Source organism: Perognathus longimembris, chromosome 4 (assembly GCF_023159225.1).
Source record: "Perognathus longimembris pacificus isolate PPM17 chromosome 4, ASM2315922v1, whole genome shotgun sequence".
In the NCBI taxonomy this organism is placed as follows: Eukaryota; Metazoa; Chordata; class Mammalia; order Rodentia; family Heteromyidae; genus Perognathus; species Perognathus longimembris.
The window spans coordinates 91,704,483-91,724,181 of NC_063164.1; the positions used below are offsets into that span (position 1 = coordinate 91,704,483).

At 38.1% G+C, this 19,699-nt stretch overlaps 1 protein-coding gene across 3 annotated transcripts in view; it reads left to right on the forward strand.

The window, feature by feature from the left end:
* Positions 1-19,699, forward strand: part of Uggt1 (UDP-glucose glycoprotein glucosyltransferase 1) — a 128,468-nt gene that overhangs the window by 46,199 nt on the left and 62,570 nt on the right. For all 3 annotated transcript variants that reach the window (XM_048345677.1, XM_048345678.1, XM_048345679.1), the window contains exons 7-11: positions 788-884; positions 3,269-3,347; positions 6,851-6,951; positions 8,408-8,507; positions 15,133-15,193. In XM_048345677.1, coding sequence (XP_048201634.1) covers positions 788-884; positions 3,269-3,347; positions 6,851-6,951; positions 8,408-8,507; positions 15,133-15,193 — 438 coding nt within the window. The remainder of the gene's footprint in view (positions 1-787; positions 885-3,268; positions 3,348-6,850; positions 6,952-8,407; positions 8,508-15,132; positions 15,194-19,699) is intronic.

Sequence of the window (19,699 nt, forward strand, 5' to 3'; positions counted from 1 at the left end):
CATAAACATTTTTTTAATGATAATTTGATTGAGCAGAAACAGGTTCATCAAAGTTAGATTTGTGGGCTGGGGATATGGCCTAGTGGCAAGAGTGCTTGCCTCGTATACATGAGGCCCTGGGTTCAATTCCCCAGCACCACATATACAGAAAACGGCCAGAAGTGGCGCTGTGGCCCAGGACTGGCAAAAAAAAAAGAAAAAAGAAAAAAAGTTAGATTTGTATAACTCCTATCCCTCCTATTTCCACCAGGCCTGTTGTTGGATTAAAATACCTAAAGGGTCATTATCAATTAGCATGGTGATGGTCATCTCAAGTCCTTCTTGAATTGTTTTAATTACACACATACACATACATACTTGGTCCCAACAAAGCACTTCTGTGTTTGACACCTCACCAGTTTTCAACCCTGCTCTTTAGGTTTTAGAAATTCTTTTTCTTCATTTCCTCATTTGGCTTGGAAACTTTCCTTTCAGCCTTCCATTTTTGCTAATTCCCACACTTGCAAATGGATGTCAACTATAATGAAGACTAGAATTTCCTAGAGAGAGAAATCTAAACTTTGAGTTGATTTTTTTTTCAAAAATTAATGAATTTTATAGTAGGGGGAAAGTGATTTTATTTCTGTTGATAGTGAACTTTCTTGAACACAAATGAGATAAAGATATTTTGAGTGTACAATCCTAGCTGATGGCTCCTAGATGTAATGATAAGGTTGTATTGAGTGCCCTGTTACTTATATTGAGCACCCTATAACTCAATAGTGATTATATAATACTATATTTGCAGAATCCCAAGAAGGAACCAGTTTACCTCTCTGGCTATGGTGTGGAACTGGCCATTAAGAGCACTGAATACAAGGCCAAGGATGATACTCAGGTGAAAGGTGAATTTGTAAAAATAAGATGAATGTGCTTTCTTTACATATGGGTTAGCATATAATTTGTTTCAATGATGAAAAAAATTTACATGTATGATGAGTCAATCCAATCTGAATCATGGTTCTGTTATGTTTGAGTGAGAGATTTTCAACAAACTTGCTAGGTCCTAATTTACTTCTTTGTAAAACACAGGTAATGACGTATTCTCCAAGTATTTGGGAGAAGATATATAAGTAAATAATTTACCTGGGTGTGGTGGCACATGCCTGTAATTCTACCACTTTGGAAATGAGACAAGAAGATCATGAGTTAAAGGCATAGTGAGACCCTGTTTCAAAAAGTAAAAACAAAAACAAAAATAGCATCAACAGCAAACAAAACAAAAAATGCCAAAGAATTTAGAGCTGTTGCCAGGCACTTATTGCTCATGCCTGTAATCCTAGCTACTTGGGAGTCTAGGAATGGGAAGATGAAAGTTGGAGGACAGCTCAGGCAGATCACTTCATGAAGTAGGGCATTCCTCTTATCTAGAGACAAATGGGAGGCTGAGATTGGGAAGATCTATGTTCCAAGATACCCTGTACAGAGAAGTTTCAAGTCTTCCACTTCAGCAAATAGAAGCTGGATGTGGTGGCACTTGTCTGTCATCTCACCAACGATGAGATGCCCCAAATAGGCAGACCTTGGTAAAGCTGTGCATCCACATAGGATGAGAGACCCTGTCTTAAAAAATTGTCAGAAAAAAATAGAGCTGGAGGTGTGGCTTAGTATAGAGTACATGCCCAGCAAGCATAAGGCCGTAAGTTCAAACCCTAGTATTACCAAAACAAATTTATCATTGTTTTTTGCACAAAAACATTTATAGCTAGGTTTTTGTTTTTTGTTTTTTGCCAGTCCTGGGCCTCAGGACTCAGGGCCTGAGCACTGTCCCTGGTTTCTTTTTGCTCAAGGCTAGCACTCTACCTCTTGAGTCACAGCACCACTTTTAGCTTTTTCTGTATATGTGGTGCTGAGTTGAACCCAGGGCTTCATGCATGGTAGAAAAGCACTCTACCACTAAGCCACATTCCCAGCCCCACAAAAACATTTAGTAAGTAGTAATGTTGATGTTATGTGGGTTGCAAATAGACCAATATTTGTGGTTCTAATGTGAAAAATCTTAAATTATTTTATAATGAACAGTTTCATATCCTGCATTATTTTCTGTATTTAAAACTGTTTACTGTGGGGCTAGGAATGTAGCTTCATGGTAGATTGCTTGCTTTGCATGCATGAAGCCCTGGGTTTGATTCCTCAGTTCCACATACACAGAAAAAGTTGAAAGTGGCACTGTGGCTCAAGTGGTAGAATGCTAGCTTTGAGCAAAAGATGCTCAGGAACAGTACTCAGACCCTGAGTTGAAGCCCAGGATTGGCAAAAATAAAACAGAACAAAACAAAAACTGTTTACTATGGATTCTTCCTATTGTTATATTGTAGGGGTTTGATTTCATTATTTCAACCACACGTTTATGCCATCTTTTTTTTTTTTCTCAGACTGGACTCCAAATTGGTATCTGACTCTTTTTGCTCATTGGCAGTCTACCATCTGAACCACACCTTCAACCCCCTATGTCATACTTTTAATCTTATTTTAAACATAAAAATGATCAGCATGTGAAATAATGCAAATGAAAAATAAACTATACCTGATTCTTTTGTTTTTCAATTATATTTAGAATTAAGTTGCCTAATTGAAAATTTTTCTGAATTATTATTTTTTTTTGCCAGTCCTGGGGCTTGGACTCAGTGCCTGAGCACTGTCCCTGGATTCTTTTTGCTCAAGGCTAGCACTTTGCCATTTGAGCCACAGTGCTACTTCTGGCCTTTTCTACATATGTGGTGTTGAGGAATTGAACCCAGGGTTCCATGTATACAAGGCAAGCACCCTTGCCACTAGGCCATATCCCCAGCCCCTCTTTCAGAATTTTGACTTTGAGAAATTGTTTGTTCATGATACTTAAAGCTATTAATTTTGAAATTTGTAGTATGGAAAATTTTCTTATGTTTGAGGGAAAATTAGCAAGTTTTAAAACATGTTTTCTGTTTGTTTGAAGACTGATTGAAAAATGTTTTTTAGGCTATTAACATGCTAAGTAGGCTGTAATTTCAGGGGCTTCTGACATTTCTATATTCAAATTTTATGAGGTTAATAACACCTTCATTGGGGGAGGGGGAGGGGGAAGGGGGGAATGAGGTACGAGGTAACAAACAATACAAGAAATGTATCCAATGCCTAATGTATGAAACTGTAACCTCTCTGTACATCAGTTTGATAATAAAAATTAAAAAAAATAACACCTCCATTTCTTATCTAAGCCATTAAACATGTATTTATTATGTGTGTATAGGAACAGAAGTGAATACCACAGTAATTGGTGAAAATGATCCTATTGATGAAGTTCAGGGATTCCTCTTTGGAAAATTAAGGTATGTACTTTATTATTATTTTTTTGTTTCCTGTTTTTTTCTTTGTGTTTAATCTTTTTTTCTTCTTTGTTGTCAAAGTGATGTACAGAGGGGTTACAGTTTCATATGTAAGGGAAGTACATTTCTTATCCAACTTGTTTGTATGTATTTTATTTATCTTGGGAAATCACCTTTATTCTCTTTAAAACTCAAGCCTTACTTGTATTCCCAGCATCATCTGTCTCATTACTGTCTGACTTATAGAGCTAACAGTGCTTGATAAAGTTTGTAATTTCCAGTTATTTACAAGTACACCTTATTTGTTGCTTTTATTTTTTTTATTTTTATTCTAAAATATAATTTTATTGTTATTAAGGTGTTGTACAGAGGGCTTATTATTTCCTAAGTCAGGCAATGAATACAATTCATTTTATACAATATCATCTCTTCCTTTGATTACGCCCCCCCCCCCCCCGTTTCCCCATCCTGCCTTGCCTACAAGTTGCATTGTTTATTTCTACATAATGAATACTGAATACCATGACTGCCTTGAAAAATAGAAAAGGGCTAGGCACTCATGGCTCACACCTCTAATCCTAGCTACTTAGGAGACTGAGATCCTAGGATCGTGGTTTGAAGCCCATTGGAGCAGGAAAGTCCAAGTCTGTTACACTCTTACCTCCAACTGACTACCAGAAATCTGGAATTGGAGCTGTGGCTCAAAGAACACTGGCCTTGAGCTAAAAAGGCTCAGGGACAGCACCCAGGCCCTGAGTTCAAGCCCCATGACTGACAAAAAAATAAATTAAAAAAAAAATAAAGAAAGAAGAGACCTTCACATTTTTACTTGGCTTTTTTGCTTAAGGCAGGTGCTCTACCACTTGAGGCACAGCTCTACTTCCAGTTTTTTACTAGTTAATTGTAGATAGGAGTCTCATGGATTTGTCTAGTCAGGCTGGCTTCAAACTGTGATCCTCAGATCTCAGCTTCTTCTATCAGAAGTTTGAGCCACCGAGGCCTGGGCACACACATCATTCTTTTGTTGTTGTTGGTGATGGGCTTGAAATCATGGCCTGAGCACTGTCCTTGAGCTTTTTTGCTCAAGGCTAGTGCTCTACCTCTTTTGAGCAATAGCTCCATTTCCAGTTTCTTGGTAGTTAATTGGAGATAAGAGTCTAATGGACTTTACCTGTGCAGGCTGGCTTCAAACCATGATCCTCAGATCTCAGTCTCCTAAGTAGCTAGGATTATAGGTGTGAGTCACCAACCAGCATCTGACTGGGAAATGTTTTAATGATTGAATTTAGAAGTTTTATAATTCTGTACCCATTTTATGAAAGCCTCATAGTTTTTTTTTTTGTTTTGTGGGGCTCTTTTTGTTGTTGTTTTTATTTTATTTTATTTTATTTTTTCCAATCCTGGGCCTTAAATTTAGGGCCTGAGCACTGTCCTTGGCTTCTTTTTGCTCAAGGCTAGCACTCTACTACTTGAGCCATATCACCACTTCTGGATTTTTCTGTTTATGTGGTGCTGAGGAATCGAACCCAGGGCTTCATGCATGGTAGGCAAGCAAGCATGCTACCACTAAGCCACATTCCCAGCCCAGCATCATGGTATTTTAGAACAGAAAAATTCTCTTATCTTAAATGTTGTAGTTATTTCCACAATTGCTTGGTGATTTAGAGCACTGAATTCTACTTTATTTTGAAATTTCAGTTAGAACATCTATAGTGTGATTATGATTATAATTATCATTAATGTGGTACCTGTATTTAAAGTCAGAGCTTTGTGTTTGTAAAGTAGGTACTCTACTACTTGAATCATGTCTCTAGTAGTTACTTTGGAGAGGACATTTAGTGAAAGCCATAATCTTCCAGACTATGAGTAGGTAGGATTATAGGCATGAACCCTTATCATCTGGCTTTTCTTCCTAATAGGAAACTTATATAAGAATTGTGTATCTAGATTTAGCTTTGATACTTGGCTAGCCAGATTAATAATTAACCAAATTAATGATTCAGCTAATGATGTCTTAGTTTCAAGTTGAATTTCTGTTGACATATTGAGTTAATGTTCTGTTTATGTTAAGTTCTTATTTATGATCAATTTTAGTATCAGTATGAAATCAGGTTCCATTTTTAGTTCACCTAGCTTTTCAGAGCCTCTTCTTATGTCATGATTTTTGTGTTTTTTAAAAAAATGTTATTCAGATTGTGTGCATTCTCACTACACAAGCATCATGTATTGAAGATGTTTTATCTGTATTAGTTATTTAGCTATCTAAAGTAATTTGACCATTTTTTATATTTCTGTTATGAATAATTTAACAGTAGCTGATTGAAAGAATATTGGAATATGAAGAATATGAGTGGGTATTTTAATTTCTGCATATTGGATTTAAGAAATTTTAAGTTTGTAGCATTTAAGTGAACAAAGCTAAACTCTTAGTCATTTACCTTTCAGACCAAAATATTATATCTCTGATACTTTGGTAGCTATAAGTGGATTGTACTATATTACAAGAGAATGAATACCTTATAATGATTAATCTGAATTATTCTCATCTAACCTTAAGGAACTTATGAAAATTTGAGGTGAAATAAATTATCTTGGGGCTGGTAGCAATTTTCTTTTTCCAACTTTAGTTTGAAAAATTACAGATCTTTTATATATGTATGTGTGTGTGTGTGTGTGTGTGTGTATCCACAAATATTCACTGCCCAGAATAGATTGTATACTTGCTTTAGCATTCCAAAACATTATCAAGTTTTGTTTTTCCCAATGTAAGTTTTTTTTTCAACTTAAAAGTAGAACAGGTCAGTAAAACAGGTCAGTAGGTAAAGTTCAAGTCCCCCATTACCCATTCTGTCTTGTTTCTTTGCCACCTACAAGGAATCACTAGGATAGTGATTTGAGGCAAGGTCTCACTATACTCATAGGCCAACCTGGGTGAATCACAATTATCTTATGTATGGGGGGACTCATTACATGATTTATCTTTTAGTCTATAAAATTTCAGTTTTTGAACTAAATATGTATATACAAATGTATATATGTATGTATATATAAATGTATATATGTACATACATACATATATACATACATACACACATATATATAGAGATATAGATATAGATATAGATATAGATATAGATATAGTCTGAGACCAGGAATTGAACTTGGCACCTGATGCTTTTGCTCATTGGCTAGCAGTCTTAACTGAGCCACACCTCCAGCCACTGAACTGATAATATTCTTTTTTTCCTGGCAGTATTGGGGTTTGAACTCAGGACCTCGTGCTTCCTAGAAAGACACTATACCACCAAGATACACCTTCAGCCCCTAACTTACTTTTCAAAGACAATAGTTATACTTTATAAATACAAACTTGTCTGTATTGAGGACATTTTCTTATGGTTGGGATGGGGAAATCATGTAGAATAAGTTGGTGCCCTCTTTTGTATAAGTGTATTCTGAGAGAGAAAAGACAATGACAAGGAATAATGACTTTGTGTCTCTGTCAGGGATCTGCATCCTATCTTGAAGGAACAGTTGAAAGAACTTAGAAAGCATCTTGTGGAAAGCACCAATGAAATGGCACCTTTGAAAGTTTGGCAATTGCAAGGTACTGGAAATCCAGAGATCTTTGTCTATGATTTTTCATAAATTTTTTGGTGTTAAGAAAATGCAGAAAATGAGTTTAGAATTGTATAATAGTGGAATCATGTGACTGGTTTTTATGCTTTTATAGGTGTACGTTTCTTTTTTAATTTTAAGTTTTTAATTTTTATTGTTTGTTTTGCTGGTCCTTGCGCTTGAACTCAGGGCCTGGGTGCTGTCTCTGAGGTTTTGTGCTCAAGGCTAGCATTCTACCATTTGAGCCACAGCTCCACTTCTAGCTTTTTTGGTAGTTAATGGGAGATAAATAGTCTCATGGCATTTCTTGAGCAGACTAGCTTCCAACCATGATCCTCAGATGTCAGCCTTCTGAATAGCTAGGCTATTAGAGGCATGAGCCACTGCTACCTGGCTATACTTATTTATTTTTATGATGCTGAGGGTTAAACCTAAGGCTATGTAAATGTTGAATTCCCAATCTATAACCTCCAGCCCTAAATGCAATTAAAAAAAATTTTCCCTTTATGCTTTTTTTTGTGGTACCAATCCTAGGGCTCCCTTCCCTCCCTCCCTCCCTTCCTTTCTTCCTTTTCTTTCTTTCTTTCCTTCCTTCCTTCCTTCTTTCCTTCCTTCCTTCCTTCCTTCCTTCCTTCCTTCCTTCTTCTTTCTTCTTTCTTTCTTTCTTTCTTTCTTTCTTTCTTTCTTTCTTTCTTTCTTTCTTTTTCTTTCTTTCTTTTCTTCATTTCTTCATTTCTTTCGTGTGTGTGTTGGTCCTGGGGCTTGAACTCAGGTGCTGCTCCTGAGCTTAATGCTTGGAGGTTCAAGTAGTGAACCACTGGAACCACAGCTTTACTTCTGGCTGTTTGGAAGTTAATCAGAAAGAGGGGTCTCATGGACTTTCCTACCTGGACTGGCTTCAAACCTTGATCCTCAGATCCCAGCCTCTCGAGGACTTTGGATTACAGTTATGAGCCAGCGCCCAGACTTTCTACCACCAGCACTTGACTATTATGCATTTCTTTTACACTATGTGTTTTGAATATTGAGGCATGTGTGTAAGGCATAAAAATTTATGTGTATGTATGTGAACTTTTCTCTTCCAAAGAATGATGTGTCAAGCTTTGTTTACAACATAATTTGCTAAATGTTTCATGTTGTAATTTTCAGTATATTGTAAATCCAAAAGAAGGAAAAAGACTTGGGTTCAAGTTAGCTCTATGTTAAATATGTTAATATGTGTCCCCAGTACTTTATTCACATAGATGAGGAAGGGCTCAGAGAAAACACCAGTGATCCATAAAGTGATTGAAATGTGAAAATATACCATGGGCATTCTTTGGAATGGTTGCATTCCAAGGCGTTATTTATTAGTAAAAAATAGTGGGTTATAACTATAATTTATTTTCTGCATCTCAATTCATTAGATTTATTTACCCTCTAACTTATACTTGGTCTTGTTCCAGATCTCAGTTTCCAGACTGCTGCCCGAATCTTGGCTGCTCCTGTGGAATTGGCTTTAGTGGTTATGAAGGATCTTAGTCAGAACTTTCCTACCAAAGCCAGGTAATACACATTAAGGCTTTGAAATGTTCTTCTTAATATTTTACTCAGTTACCTTCACATTTACATGCCAAATGATAGACTGAAAATATGAGAATTGTTAGAGAATAAGTGCTCTCTATTCATCACCACTGTTTTGACAAGCTCCCTATTTCTAACAAGAGGGCAGGAATTAAATTGTGGTCGAGGTACAGCTGTGATGATCTTGGCCTTGCCACTTACCATTTGTGAATAAATTGCAAGTGAATTACTTTTGTTTATTTCAGTTTCCTCAGCAGAGTGGGAATAACAGTATCTGAATTAGGTTTGGATAAATTACAATAGCAGATGCCAATGTAACTAATTTAGAGTCTGGCACAAACATAGAACCCTGAAGTGTTTGCTTATCATCTTATTTAAGATGAAGATAACTGGGGCTGGGGATATAGCCTAGTGGCAAGAGTGCCTGCCTCGGATACACGAGGCCCTAGGTTCGATTCCCCAGCACCACATATACAGAAAACGGCCAGAAGCAGCGCTGTGGCTCAAGTGGCAGAGTGCTAGCCTTGAGCGGGAAGAAGCCAGGGACAGTGCTCAGGCCCTGAGTCCAAGGCCCAGGACTGGCAAAAAAAACGATTAAGATAACTGAGTCAGAGAAGCTAAATGACTTATACATAGTGACAGAAAAAGATATTGAATTTTCTGACATTATTTTCTCTAATATTGCACTATACCTAATAAAGTCAAGGCAAAATTGCTTTTTTTTCAAATTTTCTTTTTCTTTTATTTAAAATTTAATTTACTTATTAATTGAACACAAATTTTTTTGACAAGGTGTTGTGCAAAAAGGGTACAGTTACATAGTAGGGCAGTGTGTACATTTCTTGTGATATCTTACGCCCTGTTTTTCTTTCCCTTCCCTAGGTCAGGTAGACATATATACAATATACAATGTATCAAGAACATATACAGTAGCCACATGGCCAAGCCCAAGAAAATTCACCTAGGGCTTTAAATGCAATGTTGATATTAGACAGTATGTCGACAGTAGTCTTATATGAACGTACATACATAGCTTTTGAACTATTGTATTCCACTGAGAGGTCGATTTTTGACCTTTATATGTTGAGTAGTTGTTTGGTTTTAGTTACATACTGTTGGGTCGCTGCCCCAATCCTGTGAGAAATACCATTTGACAAGCATTTTTTGGTTTCACAGACCTGGTCTCTACTGTCTCTGTCTCCCTTTCTTATCAGTCATATATCAGGGAGATCATGCCCCTTTGTTTTCTGTGTTCTAGGCTTGTCTCGCTCAACATTATTTGTTCAAGTTCTGACCCATTTCCCTGCGAGTAACAATATTTCACCATTCCTAATAGCTATGTAGTATTCCATTGTGTAAAGGTACCATATTTATTGGACCCATTCATCTGTGGATGGGCATCTGGGTTGTTTCCATATTTTGGCTATTGTGAATTGTGCCGTGATAAACATGGAAGTACAAATGTCTTTTTGATATCTTGGGACTTGCTGTTTAGGATAGATGCCTAGGAGTGGTATGGCTGGGTCATAGGGTGGGTCTATATTGAGCTTTTTGAGAAACCTCCATACTGTTCTCCAAAGTGGTTGTACTAATTTGCACTCCTACCAACAATGGAGAAGGGTTCCTCTTTCCCCACAGCCCCTCCAGCATTTGTTGTTTCCTGAGTTCAGAGTATTGGCCATTCTAACTGGGATGAGGTGGTATCTCAGGGTTGTTTTTATTTGCATTTCCTTTACTACCAGGGATGTTGAACATTTCCTCATGTTTCTTTGCCATTTTTATTTCTTCTCTTGTGAAGTCTCTCTTTAGCTCCTTTGCCCATTTCCTAATTGGTTTATTGGGCTTGGAGGGGCTTAGTTTTTTGAGTTCTCTGTAGATGACAGATATTAGGCCTTTGTCTGTTGCTGTGCTGGTAAAGATCCTTTCCCATATGGTTGGTTGTCTTTCTGTTTTGGTGGCTATGTCCTTAGCTGTGCAGAAACTTTTTAATTTGTAGTAGTCCCATTTGTTGAGTCTCTCCCCTATTTGTTGTGCCCCTGGGACTCTTATTCAGGAAGTTCCTTCCTGTGCCTATAAGTTCTAGCGTCTTTCCTACTCTGTCCTTCAGTAGTTTCAAGGATTCAGGTCTGATATTGAGGTCCTTGATCCATTTTGAGTTGATCTTGGTGCATGGTGATAGGCTTGGGTCTACTTTGAGTTTTCTGCATATAGCTGCCCAGTTCTCCCAGCACCAGTAGTTGAAGAGGCTATGTTTATTCCATTGTATGTCTTTAGCTCCTTTGTCGAATATCAGCTGACTGTAAGAGTGCGGTTTTATTTCTGGATCTTCAATTCTGATCCATTGGTCTTCCGATCTGTTTTTATACCAATACCAGGCTGTGTTTGTTATGATGGCCCTGTAGTAGATCTTGAAGTATGGTATTGTGATACCTCCTGCACTGCTTTTTGTTTTGCCTAAAATTGCTTTGGCTATTCTAGGTCTTTTGCTGTTCCATATGAATTTATGGATTGGTTTCTCTATTTCAGTGAAGAATGTGACTGAGATTTTGATAGGGATTGCATTGAATTTGTATAACAATTTGGGCAATATGGCCATTTTCACTATATTGATTCTGCCTACCCATGAGCATGGGAGGTCTTTCCATCTCCTTGTGTCTTCTTTGATTTCCCTTATTAGATTTTTGTAGTTTTCATTGAATAGGTCTGTCACGTCCTTGGTTAAGTTGATCCCTAGGTACTTTATTCTTTTTTGGCTACTGTAAATTGAATTGTTTCCATAATTTCCTTTTCTGTTTGTATATTGCTGGTGTACAGAAAAGCTGCTGACTTTTGTGGATTGATTTTGTATCCTGCAACTTTGCCAAAATGGTTTATTAGGTGTAGGAGGTTGGGGACTGAGTTTTTTAGGTCCTTCCGATATAAGATCATGTTGTCTTCGAATAGGGATAACTTGATTTCTTCCTTGCCGATGTGGATCCCTTTGATATCTTCCTCTTGCCTTATTGCTATGGCTAGGGATTCCAGCACTATGTTGAAAAGAAGTGGGGAGAGTGGGCATCCTTGTCTTGTTCCTGAGTTTAGGGGGAATTATTTAAGTTTCTCTCCATTTAATATGATATTAGCAGTTGGTCTGTTGTATATGGATTTTATTGTTTTGAGGAATGTTCCATCTATTCCTGTTCTCTCCAAAGCTTTTAATAGGTATGGATGTTGTATTTCGTCAAAGGCTTTTTGGGCATCGACTGAGATAACAATGTGATTCTTGATTTTAGTTCTGTTTATGTGGTGAATTACGTTGATTGATTTACGGATGTTGAACCATCCTTGTGACTGTGGGATGAAGCCTACTTGGTCATGATGTATAATTTTCTTGATCAGTTTCTGGATCCTGTTAGCTAATATTTTACTGAGGAGCTTTGCGTCTGTGTTCATTAGTGATATTGGTCTGTAGTTCTCTTCTTTTGTTGGGTCTTTGCCTGGTTTGGGAATGAGTATGATATTAGCTTCATAGAATGAGTTTGGGATTTCTCCCTCTTTCTGTTTCGCAGAAGAGTTTGAGGAGTATTGGTATTAGCTCCTCACTAAAGGTTTGGTAGAATTCGTTGGTGAATCCATCTGGGCCTGGGCTTTTCTTTGTTGGGAGGTTCTTGATTACCTCCTGTATCTCACTGTAAGTTACTGGTTTATTTAGTTGATTTATTTCTTCTTGGTTCAGTTTGGGCAGTTTATACTTCTCTAAGAATTGATCCATTTCTGTAAAATTATTGTTTTTTACTGAGTAGAGATTCTGGAAATAGCTCCTTATGATTGTTTGAATATCGTGTGTACTTGTTGTAATTTTTCCGGTGGAGTTCCTGATTTTACGTATATGAGTCTCTTCTGGTTTTTGGAAGTCTTGCGAGGGGTCTGTCAATTTTATTTATTTTCTCAAAGAACCAGCTTTTAGTGTTATTTATTTGTTGAATGGTCTTTCTATTTTCAATCAGATTTATCTCTTCTTTAATCTTTGTGATCTCTCTCCTCCTAGTCATTTTAGATTTGATCATTTCTTGTTTCTCCAGTTGTTTTAGTTTAATCGTGAAGTTATTCACCTGCTCTGCTTCCATTCTTTTAATGTGAGTGCTGAGGGCAATGGTCTTGCCCCTCAGTACTGCCTTAGCTGTGTCCCATAGGTTTCTTTGTGATGTATTTTCTTTTTTTTTTGGCCAGTCCTTGGCCTTGGACTCAAGGCCTGAGCATGTCCCTGGCTTCCTTTTGCTCAAGGCTAGCACTCTGCCACTTGAGCCACAGTGCCACTTCTGGCCGTTTTCTGTATATGTGGTGCTGGGGAATCGAACCCAGGACCTCATGTATACGAGGCAAGCTCTCTTGCCACTAGGCCATATCCCCAGCCCTGTGATGTATTTTCATTGTCATTGTGGCTTATGAATTTGTTGATTTCATCTTTAATTTGGTCTGTGGCCCATGTGTTGGATAACAGTGTGGGGTTTAGCCTCCAAGAATGTGTATAGCCTCTGTGGTAACTGTTGTTATTGAGGGTTACTTTTAATCCCCTGTGATCAGATATAATACATGGGATGACGTCAATACTTTTGTATTTGCTGAGGTTCTTTGTGTGGGCTATGACATGCTCTATTTTGGAGTATGATCCATGGGCTGCTGAGAAGAAGGTGTATTGGGTCTCTGTAGGGTGGAAGATTCTGTATAGATCTGTGAGATCCATTTGGGATATGGTGTTATTTAGGTCCTCAGTTCCCTTGCTGATCCTCTGGGTGTTGGATCTGTCTCTTGGAGAGAGTGGGGTATTAAAGTCTCCCACTATGATTGTGTTTGCGTCTATCTTGTTCTGTAATTCTGTGAGAATTTGCTTGACATATGTGGGGCCTCTTTTGTTCGGTGACTATACATTTATCACCGTGATGTCTTGATTCTGGATTTTTCCTTGTATTAAAATGTAGTGTCCTTCTTTGTCTTTTTGAGTTGATTTTAATGAAAAGTCCAGCTTGTCTGAGATTAGGATGGCTATACCTGCCGTTTTGGTAGGTGCATTTGCTTGGAAGATCTTGCTCCATCCTTTCATTCGGAGCCTGTTTTTGTCCAAAATTGCTTTAAAAGTCAAATTTTATAAACTTGTAACGTAAGTCATTGCTAGTCTTTCTTTTTTTTTTTTTTCCCCTCCAGTCCTGGGGCTTGAACTCAGAGCCAGAATTCTGTCCCTGGCTTCTTTTTGCTCAAGGCTACTAGCACTCTACCACTTGAGCCACAACGCCCCTTCTGGCTTTTTCTCTATAAGTGGTACTGAGGAACTGAACCCAGGACTTCCTGTATAACAAGGCAAGCACTCTACCACTAGGCCACATTCCCAGCCCTTTTTTTCTTTTTCTTTTTTTTTGATGGTTCAGGGGCTTGAACTCTGGGCCTGATCACTGTCCCTGAGCTTCATTTACTCTGGGGTAACACTCTACCACTTGAATCACACTGCCACTTCCAATTTTTTTTGAGTAGTTTAAGAGTCTCATGGACTTTCCTGCTCAGGCTGGCTTCAAACTGCAATCCTCAGATCTCAGCCTCCTGAGTAGCTAGGAATGAAGGAGCTAGCAACTGGTACCTGGCTTTGCTGGACTTTGAGTCACTGAATAAAGTGTTTTGACTTCTGATGTGTTATTGATAAATGTATTTTTTGCTGTATGATTTTGAAATCCTAAAGATTTTTAGTTTATTACTTAAATATGTGCACAGAGGGTTTCTCCTTGACTGCAGTGCTTACAAAGTATGAAAAGTCTACTGCTTTAGTTTATTTAGCATTGCCATTTATTAATTTGTTTGTTTTATCTGGTGCTCGTACTGCGACTTGAAGTCAGTGCCTCTCAATCTTATTTTTTTTTTTCCCTCTATGTTATTGCTCTATCACTTGAGCCAAAGCGCCATGTCTGGCTTTTTGCTAGTTAATTGGAGATGATAATCTCATTGACTTCTCTAACCAGGGTGGCTTCGAACCATGATTCTCAGACCTCAGCTTCCTGAGTAGCTAGGATTACAGATGCCCAGCAGCATTACTCTTTAGTTCTTAGTTCTTACAACTAAGAACTTGGAAACAACTACATTTGCTTTGAAATACTATAAACTGTGTTTTGTTGGTGTTATATCTTACAGTAATGAAAAATATTTACATCTGAGATATGAGGTATATGTATATGGTTGAGATTTAGTCCATTCTCCTTTCTCCTTTTTTTTTTTTTTGTAATTTGTTGAACAATATACTTTATACTTCAAAATAGGTAAATTGCCAGGTGCTGGTGGCTCATGCTTTAATTCTAGCTACTCAGGAGGCAGAGATCTGAGAATTGTGGTTCCAAGCCAGCCAGGACAGTAAAGTCTGTGAGACTCATGTCGCCAATTAATTACCCAACCCCCAAAGTGGAGCTGTGCCTCAGCTGGTAGAGTCTAGTTTTGAGGAAAAAAGTTCACGGACAGCACCCAGGCCCTGAGTTCAAGCTCCAGGACTGGTGTGTGCATGCAGACACACACACACACACACACACAGAGAGTAAATTGAAGAGTTATTTCAAATGCTACACTGAGTACTAATCATATTTTTTTCCCTTAGGGCCATAACAAAAACAGCTGTGAGTTCAGAACTTCGAACTGAAGTAGAAGAGAATCAGAAGGTATTGATCAATGTTAATATGGAAATTTCTACTCTATGTCGTTTTGTTTTTTAAATTACTGATCCTCCTGCATCATTCTCAAGAGTTCTGGGATTATAGGCATGCACTACTCTGTGTTTAAAATGAGAAATCTGGATTTCATAAATAATATTTAATAGTGTTATTCTCCTTTTATCAGAATTGGTGATAGTTGTTTTATTTATTTGTTTATTTATTTATTTATTTATTTTGTGCCAGTATTGGGGCTTGAACTCAGGTCTGGTCATTGTCCCTGAGCTTTCCAGGCTAGCATTGTACCACTTGAGTCACAGCTCCACTTCTGGCTTTTTAGTGGTTAATTGGAGAAAAGAGTCTCACTGGCTTTCCTGCCCATGTGACTTTGGTTTGTGATCCTTAGATCTTAGTTAGCCTCCTTAATAACTAGGATTACAGGCATGAGCCACTGGTGATCAGTTAAAGATTATATTTCATTTGAAAAGTGTTTATTTAGTTTATTTGCTTGTTTTTTGTTTGAATTATCTGTTATTTTGGTGTTTTATATTTTGAGTTCTTTATATATTCTGGGTACTAATCCCTCTGGATGGAGATCTGAAATCTTTTGATTTGTCTGCCTGGGCAGGCATTGGACCATGATCTTTAGTCCTCAGCCTCCTCAGAAGCTAGAAATACAGGCATGAGTCATACGCACCTAGTTTTATATTTAATTTTTAATCAGAATTGAATATGAGTATAATTGAAACCATCAAATGGTGTTACCGTGTTTAGCAAAATAGCATACCTAACATGTCTCACTCCATTGTGTCCACTTGCAACTCTTAGACAATACTTCTGACTTTTTTCCAGACTTCCAGCATACTTGAGTTGACATTTTTCAATATATATGTATGTATATATGTACATGTATATACTGAAAAATATTGTTATTATTATTATTGTTGTTATTTTTAGCTAGTGTCTTGCTGTGTTGCCTAGATGGGCCTGAAACTTGTGATCCTTTTGTCTAGCCTCCTAGTAGAGGTTTCAGGTGTGCCCACAGTTGACTTTATTTCTCAATTTTAGCATTGACCCTCTATTGTGAGGATCTAGTTTGATTTCATTCAATGTCATTCATTGCTCCATGGCACCTGTTCCATCTTTCCCATCATTTTTTTTTTAAAGAAAAGTAACAGTCTTACTGTGTAGTACAGGCTTGCCTTAAAATCATGGTTCTCCTACCTCTCACTCATCTGAGAGTTGAGATTACAGGTATACATCATTATGGTCATATCTTTTCAAATTTTTTGGTTTGTGACTGGGACTCAAACTCGGTACCTGACACATCACTCATTAGCTGGTGCTCTACCCCTCAAACCTTGCCTCCATCCCCAGCATACCCATATTTTATGTAACTATTTTGTTTAATTTTTACTTACTGTGATTGGGACTGGTTGCCTTAACATATACCAGGCATCTTGGCTTGCCTTTAAGCTTGTTTCTTGGATTACATATCTTTTGTTTTTTATTTGCTCCTTGTTTTTTTGGTTGGTCGTAGGGCTTGAACTTTAGGCCTGGGTGCTGTCCCTGAGCTCCTCAGCTTAAGGCTAATGCTCTACCACTTTGAGCCACAGCACCACTTCCAGTTTTCTGGTAGTTTATTGGAGATAAGAGTCTCACGGACTTTCCTACCCAGGCTGGCTTTAAACTGTGATCCTTAGATCTCAGCCTCCTGAGTAGCTAGGATTACAGGTGTGAGCCACCAGCGTCTGGCTTATTTGCTCCCTTCTTTAAGTGCAGTATAGTCTTCTTTGTGACAATTGTTGTGGGAAACAATTGACATCAGTTTTCTACTTTATTGATTATTATGCTAGGCTGGGTATATGACTCAACTGCAAGTCATTTAAAAATATGAATACCAGTTCATTAGAATTTTTATTTTTATTGTGGCTTTTGAGAAGTCTGAAGCTTTTGTATGAGATGTGGGGTTTTTTTGTGTGTGTTTTTTGTTTTTGCCCCTTTCTAGAATCATGTAGTGCCTTCCCCCTCCTTTTTTTTGGTGCCTGTCCTGGGGCTTAAACTAAGGTCTTGGGTACGGTTTCTGAGGTTTGGTGCTCAAGGCTAGTACTCTACCACATGGAGTCATGGTACCATTCCTGGCTTTTTTGGTAGTTAATTGGAGATAAGAGCCTTCCAGACTTTCCTGCCTGAGCTAGTGTGATCCTCAGATCTCGGCCTCTTGACTAGCTAGGATTACAGGCATAAGCCACTGGCTCACAGCTCCTAATTTATTTATTTATTTTTGTTGGTCATGGGGCTTGAACTTTGGGCCTGGGCACTGTCCCTGAGCTCTTCAGCTCATGGCAAGTGCTGTACCACTTTGAACCACCACTTCTGGTTTTCTGGTGGTTAGTTGGAGATTTTCCTGTCTCAGATCTCAGTCTCCTGAGTAGCTAGGATTACAGGTGTGATCCACTGGCACCTGGCTCTTAATTTTTTTGAGTAAAATATTTAAACAAAAACGCACAAAATAAACTGTGCACTAATGGCTCTCGCTTATAATTCTAGCTACTCAGAGGCTGAGATCATGGTTCAAAGGCAGCCTGGGCAGATAAATCTGTGGATTCTCATCTCCAGTTATAGGGTTCTTATCTCTAGTTATCCAGGAAAAAGTGGGAAGTAGAGGTGGCTTAAGTGGCAGAAGAGCTGAATGAGTGCTTGCGAAGTTGAAGTTTAAGCTCCAGAACTAGCTAGCACCCCTCCTCTGAAAGAAAAAAACACACAAAATACATATAGAATATGAAATGCTTAAAAATGTTTACAAATCCTAAATCTTTAGTGAGGTGAGTTTCCCCAAATTGAGTCTATCTGTTTAGCATCCAGTTAGAAGTAGATATGAACTATGTTTGCCAGTTCAGAATTAGTCTTTCCTCCTCTCTGAAGGGTAATGGCATGTGGCATGTGGCCAGTTCTCAATTGATGAGACTCTGCCATTCTCTTGTCTTTTTTATACCTACTTGTGTACCAGTTGGTATCTTAAAATACATACACATTTTGGTATTATTCCCTTGTCTTATTTGCCATTTAATGCTAACATGGCCATGTATAAGAGCTATGGATTCCCCATTGTGCTTTTTCTCCCCCTTCTGTACAGTATCAGTCTTTTTTTTTTTTTTTTTGCCAGTCCTGGGCCTCGGACTGAGGGCCTGAGCACTGTCCCTGGCTTCTTTTTGCTCAAGGCTAGCACTCTGCCACTTGAGCCACAGCGCCACTTCTGGCCGTTTTCTATATATATGTGGTGCTGGGGAATCGAACCCTGGGCTTCATGTATAGGAGGCAAGTACTCTTGCCACTAGGCCATATTCCTAGTCCCTACAGTATCAGTCTTAAAAGAATATTTTTTTTTTCTTAGCATACTACTGAAGAATGAAGCCTGCTTAATAGTTTCTGTCTTTCTCTTAGTTCTGGGCTGCTAAAGAATTAAGTTCTTCTCTGGCAAGCAGTATGGAGATTCCTCAGAAGGCTAAATATAGAACTCCCCTATGACCCAGCAGCCCCACTTTTGGGTATCTATCCAAAAGACCACAAACAAAATCACAGTAATGCCACCAGCACAACAATGTTCATCGCAGCACAATTTGTCATAACGAGAATCTGGAACCAACCCAGATGCCCCTCAGTAGACGAATGGATCAGGAAAATGGGGTACATATATACAATGGAATTTTATGCCTCTATCAGAAAGAATGACATTGTCCCATTTGTAAGGAAATGGAAGGACTTGGAAAAAATTATACTAAGTGAAGTGAGCCAGACCCAAAGAAACATGGACTCTATGGTCTCCCTTATTGGGAATAATTAGTACAGGTTTAGGCAAGTCATAGAAGAGCATCACAAGGCCCAATAGCTATACCCTTATGAACACCTAAGATGATGCTAAGTGAAATGAACTCCATGTTATGGAGACAATTGTTATAGCACAGTTGTGACTACTTTCAACGTCCCATGTGTATCTGTAGCTTCTATTATTGATGATGTTCTTGTATCACCTTCCTGGGGTTGTACCTACACTATCTCTGTAATCTTATCTGAGTATATTGGAAACCGTGTACAATGGTATTGGAGCTAGGAAATTGAAAGGGAATACCAAAATTGAGAGACACAGGGTAAAAAAAGACAAACAACTACAAAAGCAATACTTGCAAAACTGTTTGGTGTAAGTGAACTGAACACCTCAGGGGGGAAAAGGTAAGGAGGAGGGGGGAAGGGGGAGGGGGGTATGAGGGACAAGGTTACAAACAGTACAAGAAATGTATCCAATGCCTAACGTATGAAACTGTAACCTCTCTGTACATCAGTTTGATAATAAAAATTTGAAAAAAAAAGAAAAAAAAGAATTAAGTTCTTTTCCTGGTATCTGGTTAATTTATGTTCTCCACTCTGTAGTGTATCTCCCTGTGGTTTAGGATATACAAGAAACAGTTCCATTTCTTTTCTGAGAGAGGGGCAGGGGAAGGAGGAATTAAATGGAAA